Source organism: Mercenaria mercenaria, chromosome 17, assembly GCF_021730395.1.
Source record: "Mercenaria mercenaria strain notata chromosome 17, MADL_Memer_1, whole genome shotgun sequence".
NCBI classification, from domain to species: Eukaryota; Metazoa; Mollusca; class Bivalvia; order Venerida; family Veneridae; genus Mercenaria; species Mercenaria mercenaria.
The window spans coordinates 11,781,114-11,794,002 of record NC_069377.1 but is presented as its reverse complement, the minus strand read 5'-3'; the positions used below and the strand labels follow the sequence as shown (position 1 = coordinate 11,794,002).

At 36.0% G+C, this 12,889-nt stretch overlaps 1 protein-coding gene across 4 annotated transcripts in view; it reads left to right on the top strand.

Moving 5' to 3' along the window:
* LOC123536693 (alpha-1,6-mannosyl-glycoprotein 4-beta-N-acetylglucosaminyltransferase-like) overlaps positions 1–9,158 on the top strand; it is a 37,460-nt gene extending 28,302 nt beyond the window's left edge. For all 4 annotated transcript variants that reach the window (XM_045320054.2, XM_045320053.2, XM_045320051.2 and 1 more), the window contains exons 3-5: positions 1,866–1,930; positions 4,138–4,366; positions 7,076–9,158. In XM_045320054.2, the coding sequence (XP_045175989.2) occupies positions 1,866–1,930; positions 4,138–4,366; positions 7,076–8,244 (1,463 nt within the window). In that variant the 3' untranslated portion in view covers positions 8,245–9,158. The remainder of the gene's footprint in view (positions 1–1,865; positions 1,931–4,137; positions 4,367–7,075) is intronic.
* The last annotated feature ends 3,731 nt before the right edge of the window (positions 9,159–12,889 follow it).

Sequence of the window (12,889 nt, the reverse complement as noted above, 5' to 3'; positions counted from 1 at the left end):
ACTAATGTTTTGAATAAAATTTAATGTCAAAGCACCTTTGATATTGTATTACCTTTCTATGGCAAACTTGTAAGTTGAATCTATTGAAAACAAAATGTGAGTAAGACAATCTTTAGACAATTTAATACTTTTAATACTGTCACTTTTATGAAAGGAGTATTATGTACAATAGTATTATTTCCCGAAAAATATATACTTTGAAAAGTGTCTAAAAAAATTTGGACACAATCATCGTCCATCCACCCGTGTAGAAAGAGAGAAAAAAAACGTTAAAGATTATCGGTAATTATTCAGTGATAAACTAAGTAATGTTGACCTTGTTTTCATGATCAATTTACACCCCCTCTAAGAGCTAAAAGAAGTGTGTCAGTATCTTGACATCTGAAGCGGAGATCAAAGCGGTATTTTTGCTCGAGATTGTCATGGCATTACGTCATGTTTTCGCGCCATGTGATACATCACTGTCTGATCGTACCGCATCGGTTCTTAAAATTGCTGAGAAATAGAAATTAATAAAAAATTTCTTCTTTAATTTGTTATCAAAAGCGAATGTGCTATATCCCGTATAAAAGGTAAATGTCTCAAACGATAGTTACTATAGTGGATATCCTACCTCTGTGACCTATTTGACCGCAAGGAATTTACATTATTGTTTGACAAGAAAAACTTTTAAATTGTTGGTCAAAAAATACATGTACAAAGATTCATTTAAAACTTATTAAAAACCGCTGTGACATCACATTGCTTTATTTTAAAATCGCATTTCTACTTACGTTCACGAGGTCACGTAACCTATTCTGCCGCACTAACAGAAATCTGTTTGCCAAAAATCGTCTTACTCCATGTATTGTAATCGCAGCCGCCTTTTCATTATTTAAGATTTTTTTATTCTGTTTTTTGTACTTTCTGGTCAAAAGTCTGAATTTTAAGCCCATAGTATTCATCATTTATTTACTTTTAGAAAGAAATAAGTAACTAAGATCGCGCTGTTTGAATTTTTACAAATGATTATATGAAAATTCGACCGTTTTTATAGAATTTTGCCTACATTTATGTCGATATCTTATTAAAATCATTATAGAATTCAAAAAGTATTATTTCTCAAGGGGTGTTGAAAACTTGAAGCGAAAATATTAAAAAATGAATGCACTACGCACGGTTTTTGTGTACGTGTCGATGTAAATTAGATGTTACGATAGGTCACACGTGCTTGTGGAATGGAAAATTACCGGCATGACGTTTTGATATCTTTATCTGTTTCCAGTCAATCCAGGTAGCGACTGAACCATCTCAAAGTTTGTTGACGTTTTGTAGATGTAATTTCTGAATTTTGGTAAAGTAAGGACGTAAAAAAAAACCACTCGCCCGATCGGTCGAGTACACAGCGAGGTCCACTCGTCCTACTCAGACTTAACTCGCCAATGCGAGCAGGCGAGTGGAATTTTACACCCTGTTTATGCCGATAAATGTACGGCAGAACACGATATTTTGCACGCGTTAAACTCCCTTCCTGTGAAATTACGTCCAGGTGAAAATACACTAATTTTATTTTCTTTGGGGCTGTAAACAACCGACCGGCGGAAAAAATAAAATAAAACTCGGGAAAATGAATTTTAATTTTATTCCACTTTTGCAATATTTAGGACCGGCGCTCCCGTAAAACGAAAAATATAAAAACTCTGGCCTATGTCTAGATCTTTGACATGTTATGAAGACTTTTATGCGACCTAACAATGAAGTCTAACTGATTGATGCATTTATTACCGTTTCAAAGGGTCTTCTGGAATCAGCCTGGTGCTTGTGTAACACTTAATGTGATTTCTGACGTCACGAAAATTTTTCATTTAATAAATCTTTACTTTTAGATTCGCCGAATTCGACAGAAGATATTTTAGAGCAACCAATTTCTGAATTCAATTACAGAACACAGGTAAGTCATATTTTAGAAAATTGAAATCTGATATGGAAACAGTTTTATGTATACAAGATTTTTGCAGCCACCAACAATTTGCTTCCTGTCATCTTTAGAATTTGTACACATGATGACATTTCAACGGTCCTTTGCCATCCATATCGCTTTCTGCTATTGTTTTCGAACACACACGTTTTCTTGCGGCAAATAGTCGGCATCATGTAGTTGACCAAAAATACACAAATGTTTCAATTTATCCGAAAGGTTATGATTCCAGAGATTAATACCGGGCGTGTCCCACAAAGCTTTAAATTTAATGTTTAAAACAGATGAAAAAGCTGTCCAAATTAATGCAAGGCATAATTATATGTTTAGAAAAACGCTACTTATAGTACTTTACATGAACTGTTACAGTTAGAGCCAAGAAAATAATAGATTCAATAAAACTTTCTACTGTTTTCATCAGGGTTCAAATCTTTGACAAATGCAAGAGAAACAATTATGGAAAGTAGCATGAAACAAGAAATTAATGTATTTTATATTCATATCGGAAAATGTGGCAGCCATGTTTTAAACACAGGCATTATGAGTGTAGCTCTAAATACAAAATATATCTAAGAAATAATTTATAGCAAAAGCGTGTTTTAACACTTATTTATGCACGATGGGTGGTTATACGTCGGGCGTAATAATTTTACGAGGGGGCAGCTCGAGTGAAATTATTTGTACGACATATAACCGCCCGAGTGCATAAATAGTGTAAAAGTACGGCTTTAGGTATAAATTATTTCTATTCTAATATACACTTATCTAAAAATGTAGATCAAATATAATAGCGCTCTTTGACGTCATTCTAGCGTAAGAGTGCTTTAACAGAGACAAGCATATAAGAATCATATATTTAGTGAAAATAAATATGTTTTATGTAAATTTTCTACATCTGAAGTAAATATTTTCTGAAGTAAATATTTTAAGATAAATATTCTGTTGAAAGATGGGCATTGGACATCTCTCAATTATGTAACTTGGCACGTTTCCAAGTATGTCTATGTAAATAATTCATCAGTCTGATTCGATAAATAAGTTATTTATGTTAGCTACATAGGTCACAATTGATCCGAAATTAAGTCTTAGGCATCAATCAGAAATAAGTATCTGGGGGAAAATAACATCCTTAATTGCATTCAACCAAAAGTTCATTACATATGTAAAGTAATTTGAGCCGTGCCATGGGAAAACCAACATAGTGGGTGTGCGATCAGCATGGATCCAGACCAGCCTGCGCATCCGCGCAGTCTGGTCAGGCTCCATGCTGTTCGCTTTTAAAGCCTATTGGAATTGGAGAAACTGTTAGCGAACAGCACGGATCTTGACCAGACTGCGCGGATGCGCAGGCTGGTCTGGATCCATGCTGGTCGCACACCCACTATGTAGGTTTTCCCATGGCACGGCTCATTTGTATTATTGATGCAATCGGAAAGGCAACCCTTTTATGTTAAGTGCAACATGCGGGTAAGCACGAAATACTCAGATTACGTTAATTTAACATTTAGCCTGCTAAATTTCTAAAATGGACTGGTCCGTCTTTCAATTTGGACAGTTCCATTAACTGTTAAAAGGGGTGCTTACCAAAAAGATACTGACTGAATGGCGACCAGTGCAGACCATGATCAGACTACACTGGTCGCAAAGGCACCAGCAGGCTAAGGGTTACAGAACTTATTGTAGGTACTTTATATGGCTAAAAGTGACAATTAAGGTAGAAAATGTTTATCTTCTTTAGGATTTTAATCTCAAAATCATTTCGTCATTTTATCACTACTGACAACATTAAATTCATGTCTGATTTTCTACATAAATTTAAACACATGTATTATACAACTTTCATCTGTTAGTTAAAAAAAATTTTAGGCATATCCAATTTGGTCAGTTTTAATAACTGCAATGCAGAAATTTCCAGTCCTGAAAACGTTATTGTTTAGTAACATATCTAAAATATCATTGACCAGTTTTTCCAGATTGTAAGTAACCTAAGCACCATATATTTTATGCACAGATTTGCAATTGTTCATCATCCCTTGATATCAAATGCGCAGTGAGAGGCCAGTTTTGTCATTAGTTATTAATTTATTTATAGAGCGAACATTACTTCCAGTGGAATAAATTACTTAGCATCGAAAAGCTGAAGAGTTCATAATTGTTTAATATTAAAACCCCATTTTCAGCTTGTGGTTCGTCACATAGCTTTTCCTACGCAAGAATTGTTATCTTCGCCGAAACATGTACTAACAACAGGAGTCAAAGACAAGAATCAGACGTTACACGACGTACCGATGCCAGCAACTATGTATATAAACAATGCCAGGGATTCATTGTCACCACCCTGTAATTCCGTTCTGATTATTCCGCCGGTATGTGGTCCATTATTGTATGGTTATCGACGGAATAACAAAGGTATGTATCGCCAAACATATGAGCCGCGCCATGAGAAAACCAACATAATGCGTTTGCGACCAGCATGGATCCAGACGATCCGCGCAGTCTGGTCTAGCCTGGGAAGCCGTTGATAATATTTGTGCTTTGTCAGAAGAAATCATACCTAATACCTATGCATTAAAGATCACTTAATTTGCGCTAATTAGTGTTAATTGGCATTCATCGAGTTTCTGATGTCAATTTGCAGGTATTAAAAAAGTTAGAAATTGTCAGACTGGATTCCCAGGCTAAGTCTGGTCAGGATCTATGCTGTTCGCGTTCAAAGCCTATTGCGATTAGAGAAACCGTTAGCGAACAGCATAGATCCTGACCAGACTGCGCGGATGCGCAGGCTGGTCTGGATCCTTGCTGTTCGCAAAGCCACTATGTTGGTTTTCTCATGGCGCTGCCCATATGAATTAGATTAAAATACCCTGTAGAGTTTATGACTGGGAAATGCTACAGGTAGACTTAGTCATGATATGTTCAATTAAGTATTTTTCTTTCTTCATTTATTGACACTTTTCAGTTTTTACTGAAGCCTGAAAGCCTAGCTGTTGTATCATGATTGATTCTGAGATTAAATAATTAACAATTTCCCTAAAGAATAACACCTATCGCCCTGGATTGATGATTGTTGTTTATAAGATATATATTTGATTGTTACGTTTCTTTCTCCATAGATGTTGTTACAACATGAAATTGAGTTGAATATAATATCATTAGATTTCCACTGATTAACATCACTGTATGAACGGGTATTTTACAAAAAGACATTGATATTGGAAACACTGAAATCTATTTTTGTGATTATAATCGTATAATTCTATGTGTGTATGAATCTTTTTAATAATAAACATTACTAGAATTATTCTATACGGTGTCCCGTTAGGGCCACCGCCGCATATTTTGAGCAATATACTAGTAATCACTCTCCAATAGATGTCGTATCCTCACACGCACCTTCTCAAGACTGACACCTTCTTTGGAAGGCTAGCATGACACACATTTAGTGTTCCAGGGTTGGGAATAGTCAATGGCAAGACAAGTTGGTGGTCAAATGCGTTTCATTCAAACATTATATGGAGTTATATAGATGGTACCCACCCACTGCCAATAAAACTCATATAAAATGCTTAAGTAGAAAACGAGTCTCTTTACTAAATAAATTGTCTCTATATGAATATTTGATAATGGTCGCTCGCCATAATATATTGCCCTATGCAAATATGCAATAAAGAAATCTTTAGATATCATTTATTAACGTAACATAAAGAAAACAAAACTGTACATAAACGTAAATGGTATAACATTGAAATTGGATTTTGTAGTTTGAGGAGATGAACCTTGATAGGAAATGGGTTTTCAGAGAAAATTCAGTGTCAGTCTATAAAGAAAGAAATTAACTCTTAAAGTTAACAGAATTAAGGTGTATTTCGGGTGACTTCAGATCGCTTTTGCCAGCCGTTAAAGTAAAAAAAATAAAGGTTTTCGAGAAAGGGATTTAATAATAAAAATATAAATATTTTAAATGACTTTAATTATCGAAGTGTTTTCTTACAAATATGTCCTCTGTCCAGTGATTTTGGTGCGCATTCTAAAATGGTTTAAACTTCCAGTGGTATTTTTACCATTGCTCGTTTTAAACCGGTGCCCTATTGAGTACCTTTAGTTTCTTTTGTCCTTATCTTGTTGTATTACTTTTTATTTGAATTTGAGTTTTGGTGAAAATCATTTACATATCCGTACATTCCTACACGGCCAGGTTCCGGTGAAGATGATTTCTTAAAACGTGGTTATTCACGCCTGTTGGGTCTTTAACCCCCTGTTTGAATAGTGAAAACCCGCTATTATGGTATAGAATATAAGCCTTTACATGTAACACGGTTATCAAGACAGTTTGTTAAAAGTACACGGTGTTAATTTAAACTAATTTTATTATAGAAACAGTGCTTTAGATAACGGACAAAATATTGATTTTACAGCAAGATATTTACTGATACTATTTACTCAAATGCTTTACGCTTTTTTGCAGTACAACTGAAACTCATTGTATTTATCCAGACTTAATTAAATAGAAGAGTTTGACAGATTCGGTCTTTTCAGCTCCCAGCTGTCAAAGATAAACTAATCCCAAATGTCAATGTTGAACAATATGTGACGTTCCCTATATCAAACTAATTCTCATAACACATTTGTATTTAGAGAAAAAACTCATTTGAAAGGCAGTTAGCAATTAAACTTATTGGTCACAGATTAAGACTATACTTGTATGCTTAGTAAACATATTTTCTGTGTTTTTGATAATTCTAAAGACATTCTCAGTTTACTGAAATTTTCATATCAACGGCTGACCACAAACAAGATACAATAGTTTTGCGGTCAGCCGTTGATATGAAGCCTTCCATGCCACTGCCAGTTTTTCATTGAGGATCCACTTATGTATTGTGAACGTAAAATAAGACGTGTAAAGAAGACACAAATGTGCATCTACAAAAAGAACTAGGACAAAAGTCCTACATGGGAAGCCTTTTCGTTTTTATAGTTAGAAGTTCATCTCCAAATGCTAGACATATCTAGCAATGAAATGGGTTAAACTTTATAAAGTTTGTAGCTTTATAAAGCCTTCAAACTGATTACTAAAATATTCCATTGAAGTGACTGCATCCTATTTTGTTCTGTTTTCAGGATTTCTGACTATAGGAATACCGTCTATTCGTAGACCAAACACTGAAAGTGTTTACCTCTACCAGACTTTGGAGTCTTTGATTAACAACACTAATGAAAAGGAGAAAAGGGAGATTACCGTTGTCGTATTATTATCCGATCTTAACGAAACCTTCAACGATAAGATAGCTCGAGAAATCTATACCAGATTTCAGATATTCGTTGAGGGAGGCTTTATAAGAATAATAAAAGCACCAAAAACAATTTATCCAAATTTTGACAAACTTAGTAGCACAATGAATGATAACATTAAAAGAGTTCAATGGAGAGCGAAACAAAATATAGATTTTGCCTACCTTTGTTCATACAGCAAGAACATTTCGGATTACTATTTACAGCTAGAAGACGATGTTTTAAGTGCAAGGAATTTTTCCACTTATATTCGGAATCAGATTTACAATGTTACAAGACCGTGGTTTATGTTAGAATTCTCTAGACTAGGTTTTATTGGGAAATTGTTCAAAGACGAAGACTTAGAATGGGTAGCAAAATATTTGATGAAAAACTTTGAAAAAGCCCCAGGAGATTTATTGCTTGGTAAAATGCTTTCTGTAAGAGGCCAGCGATTTCCAATACACACACATTTTAGCTTGTTCCAACATAATGGAAAATTCTCATCATTAGAAAATAAAATGATGCCTTCCATCGACTCAAAATTCAAAGATGCAGACAGTATAAAACTGCCGATATTGAGTGCACCAAAGGGAAATAATCCACCGACGAAATTCAAAACTTCATTTCAAATTGTGCCTGGTTACTTCCCGTCTTTTGCCTACGACAATAATTCGACAACATTTTTCTGGGCAAAGAGACCGCGGAAGCTTGATTATTTGTCGCTCCATTTTAAAAGTCCACACAACTTTACAAGAATTATAATTTCAACAGGTGATTCTAAACGAAAACAAGACTCTTTGTTAAACAGTGCATTATTCACAGCAATAAAACACAAATCAGATGTTCACATACAAGGCAAATGTGGAAGTTTTATCCTTTTGGCAGACTTTATTGACGGAGAAATAGACACCAAAGCAATGGGAATAAATATTCCAAATAATATAATTTGTCTGAAAATCCAGCTTATGAAAAATAGTAAAACTTGGATTATCATTCGAGACATCGTACTTATATAAGTTCGATTTGCTACGTCAATTTTCAATGAGAAGTGGTTAAATATTCTATTGATTATATATACATGCATAAACCTGTAGAAGGACACAGTTTACAGATAGGAAAAGTATTTGGGATGGATCTAAAATCTTCAAAATATTACCAGTCAGTCCTGCTAAGATAAGATGAACAGATATTAACTATTCAAACATGGCTGGAAGAATGTCTTCTATTCATACAAAAATGGCAAAATACTAGATTCTATGATTTGAAGCCAAAGTATTGACAATTTATTTTTACTGAAAACAATGTTACTAAAATCAATCAGCAAAAAATAAGGACAAAGTTCGTATAGGAATAGCCAGGCTCCAAGAGCATGTACATATAGTGGCTAATTTAGGGCATTTCGTTATGTCGCGTTGGTGTGCGCGCAAACTTGACGACACAACGAAATGTGTAACAAAAACTCGCGCGCACGCCAACGCGACATAACGATATGTCCTAAATCACCCACCATACAAACACCCCAAAACGAAACCCTACCCTAGTGTGCATGTATGGAGTAAAATGGCTGACGTTTACTCAAACATTAAACCAATATTAGACATCAAAGACAATCTGTTGATGATTGTTGACGAAGCGGCAGGGAATAATAAAGTATGCTAAAATGTAATAGTAACACAAGCAATAATTTATTAGTACATACTTTGTAGTGATATTAGGTAGGTAAACATTTTCACTTTAGAACAAGGAAAATGTTTTAATTTAAAATATGATTTCAACGAAGCAGTTGATGTTATAGCATTTTTTGTTAAACTTGATACATAAACTATTTTAGCTTTAAGTTTAAATAGTTGTGACATTTGTTAACATATATTTTGAGAGAATTTAATAATGCTTATTTGTTTTTATTGAAAACAAAACCTGTTTATGAAAACTGTTGTTTAATTGTTCTTTAATTTTTGTATTACATTGTGAGCGAACACGATTTTCCATGAACAAGTATTCTATGTAACGGTCTGACTTTAGTCAAGGCAATCCCTTCTACCCACTTTGCAGGATCTCCAAACGTATTTCTTAAGTTAAACCATGTGACTTTTAGCAACTCCACTCAGAAGTCTAAATTTGCCAGTGATAACACTCACTGAATATTATACATACATACCACAGACTCTATCGTACGAAAATGGAACACCACCTTTGTCTTAGTTTTACGGTATTTTGTAATAACATTGTATACGAAATTTAAGTGGAAAGGGGGCCAACATAGCCGAGAAATTAAAGTCGATGTCTTTGAATACCATGCTCTTCATCGCTGTGGTTCGTTAAGGGGTTTGCGGGTGTCCGATCAGAGCTGATGGTTCAGAATACCTCATGAGGGCCCCGTGCCATGTTTGAGGTTACCCCACGGGGTTAAATCTATTCCATATTATAAAAATAAATATCCCTGTATGAATGCATACCGCTTGCACGTTATCGTATATTGTAATTAAAAATTGCAGCATTTGCATCGTCAATTAATGCCGTATGGTGTAATTCACATGCTCTCTTGTCCAACAGGCAGTAATTAATTGATAAATCAATGCTCATTTTCAATTTGTACTTCTCATATCGAATATCACTTTGTTATTAAAGAAATTGGCTTAACGCTGCTGATTTAAATATCTAAATATAATAGGTTTGCATATAAACAGCAGACTTTATCAGTTTCAACTTTGTTTTATACTTTAAATAATGCCATACAAATGACTAACGGAAGTCAGTGGTTCTATCTTAATGCTCACCCGTGCCTAAAATGATACCCGGTTTTCATTCACCACTACACCACCGCCAAAACCTGAAAAGTGACCTATAATAGTATCATTGTGCCATAAAACCCAATAAATAAAGGCAAAAATTAGATTGCCCAGAAATGATAAGCATATCGATGCACTTCAGTTATGTAACGGCGGACAATTATCCTAACCAGTGTTCCTGGACAGTGTTTTCCAAAGTAACTGACAACTTCTCCATATTCATCAAAGGTGGAAGACACAATGTATTTATATCAAATCGTCACGGAAAGCATACGCCTCGCCAGAGGATCGAACTCAACTCACAACCCCGCAACCCGTAGACTTGCACTCTCCCTATTGAGCTAAGAGAGCGGCTCATTTCGGTCGAATTTTGATAGTCATTACCAGAATATGTGGGACACAACGCGTTCTGAAACTGCACTGCAAAAGTGTGTTATATAGTTGTTTCTTTGTTTTGTGTTTAACAGCGTTTTTCAACAGTACTGGTATTATAAATTTGTACACACAAAACTGTATAACTGATAATCTGATGCCTATATGAAACAGAAGTGTTTGAACATTTACAATACGTACTGGATTACCTTAACACGGCATGGTTGCTCACACATTTGCTTGTAGTTTTCTTCAAAATGCATCCACTAGGAAAAATTCCTTTCTATGGAGAATTTGTTGACATGATCAGGAAATTAAAACACATACATTGTTCTAGGGAGCGTTCAGCCATTTTTGTCAAAATTACTCTGTCCAGTACATTTATCATCATGATTTTGGTTTGCGTCTTGACAGGGTGGAAATGCAAAGGAAGTCACAGTTCCTGTGATATGCAGGCTCCATAACCTCAGATCCCTTTTCTAAATTCCAGTTTGTTTAGTTCTGCCCATTGTTTTCTCGTTTTGGACAAACCCATTATTTTAACTGGGGGCCATACGCCGCTTTTCATCGAATTACACGCTAGTGCATCATGCACCGCCGTATGAACACATTTGCGGATGTCCATAAATTGTTTTTGTAGCATGTGTAAATGTTAACTTCTGCTCCACCCGGGGCTTAAGGGCGTGGACGGTAGCATGCCTTTCAACTACCGTCCTTGAACAGGCTTAATAAAACCGAGCCTACAACATTTTCGTTTTTGTCGTGTTATGCAATCTAGCTGTGTCTATTTCATTATCACAGCAGCGGTGTTTGTGCTGTGTTGCGGCCGTAAAATGTCTCCCCGTACATTCAGTCAGGGCTATTATATTTCGATCTTCTCAGATAGTTCCGCACGACTTTTATGTCGGGTTATTGGTACTGTTTAAATTCTCAGCCTGAACATTTCGGGCTGGGTGGTTCCTTTACTCCCGCCTGCATAACTTTGGGTATTGTATAATCACCCCTTGGATATGGTGCCTGCTTTTTAATTTTGTCCTTTGGCAGTTCCTGTGATATGCAGGCTCCATAACATTCTGCCCATTGTTTTCTCGTTTAGGGCAAATCCATTATTTTAATTGGGGGCCACATGCCGCTTTTCATGGAATTACACGATAATGCATCATTGAAGGCTTCATGTACATCTGCGGATGTCTATAAATTGTTTTTCTAGCATGTGTAAATGTTGACTTCTGCTCAACCCGGGGCTAGAGAGCGTGGACGGTAGCATGCATTTCCACTACCACAGGCTCAATCAAACCGAGTCCGCAACATTTTCGTTTTTGTCGTGTGGAGCGACCTGTGGTTTCCATTTCTACTATTACATGTATATTCTCTTCTCTCCTACCCTCATGGCAACGGAGTCCATCAGGAATGAGATGTGAAGTGCGATTAATATAGCTTCACAACCGACTTAAAATAATTAGTATAAACTAAACTAAAAATAGAATGCAGCGTTGCAACATATTAGGCACGCCTGCAGTTTTGTAAAGAGCACTAGATAGCGTTAAGAGCCGATTATGTGGTGTAACAAAGGTGTGTATAAAAGCGGAGACAGATTAGAAATAGTTGACACATTAAAAGACATCTGAAACATCGCATTGGAACGGCCAGTAACTTTGGCTAGAGGTAAACAGAGACATCTGAAAACGGAAACATCGCATTGGAACGGCAAGTAACCTTGGCTAGAGAAAAACAGAGACATCTGGAAACAGAATCATCACATTGGAACTGCTAGTAACTTTGGCTAGAGGAAAACAGAGACATTTTGAAAAAGAAACATCGCATTGGAACGGTCTGTAACCTTAGGTAGAGGAAAACAGACATATCTGGAAACAGAAACATTGCACTGGAATGGTCAGTAACCTTGGCTAGAGAAAACCAGAGACATCTGGAAACAGAACCATCGCATTGGAACTGCCAGTAACTTTAGCTAGAGGAAAATAGAGACATCTGGAAAAAGAAACATCGCACTGGAACGACCAGTAACCTTATCTAGAGAAAAACAGACACATCTGGAAGCAGAAACATCGCGCTTGAACGACAAGTAACCTTATGTAGAGAAAAACAGACACATCTGGAAACAGAACCATGGTATTGGAACAGCTAGTAACCTTAGCTAAAGGAAAAAAGACACATCTGGAAACAGAACCATCGCATTGGAACTGCTAGTAACTTTGGCTAGAGGAAAACAGACACATCTGGAAGCAGAAACATCGCACTTGAACGACCAGTATCCTTAGCTAGAGGAAAACAGACACATCTGGAAACAGAACCATCGCATTGGAACTGCTAGTAACTTTGGCTAGAGGAAAACAGACACATCTGGAAACAGAACCATCGCATTGGAACTGCTAGTAACTTTGACTAGAGGAAAACAGACTCATCTGGAAGCAGAAACATCGCACTGGAACGACCAGTAACCTTAGCTGGACGAAAACAGACACATCTGGAAACAGAACCA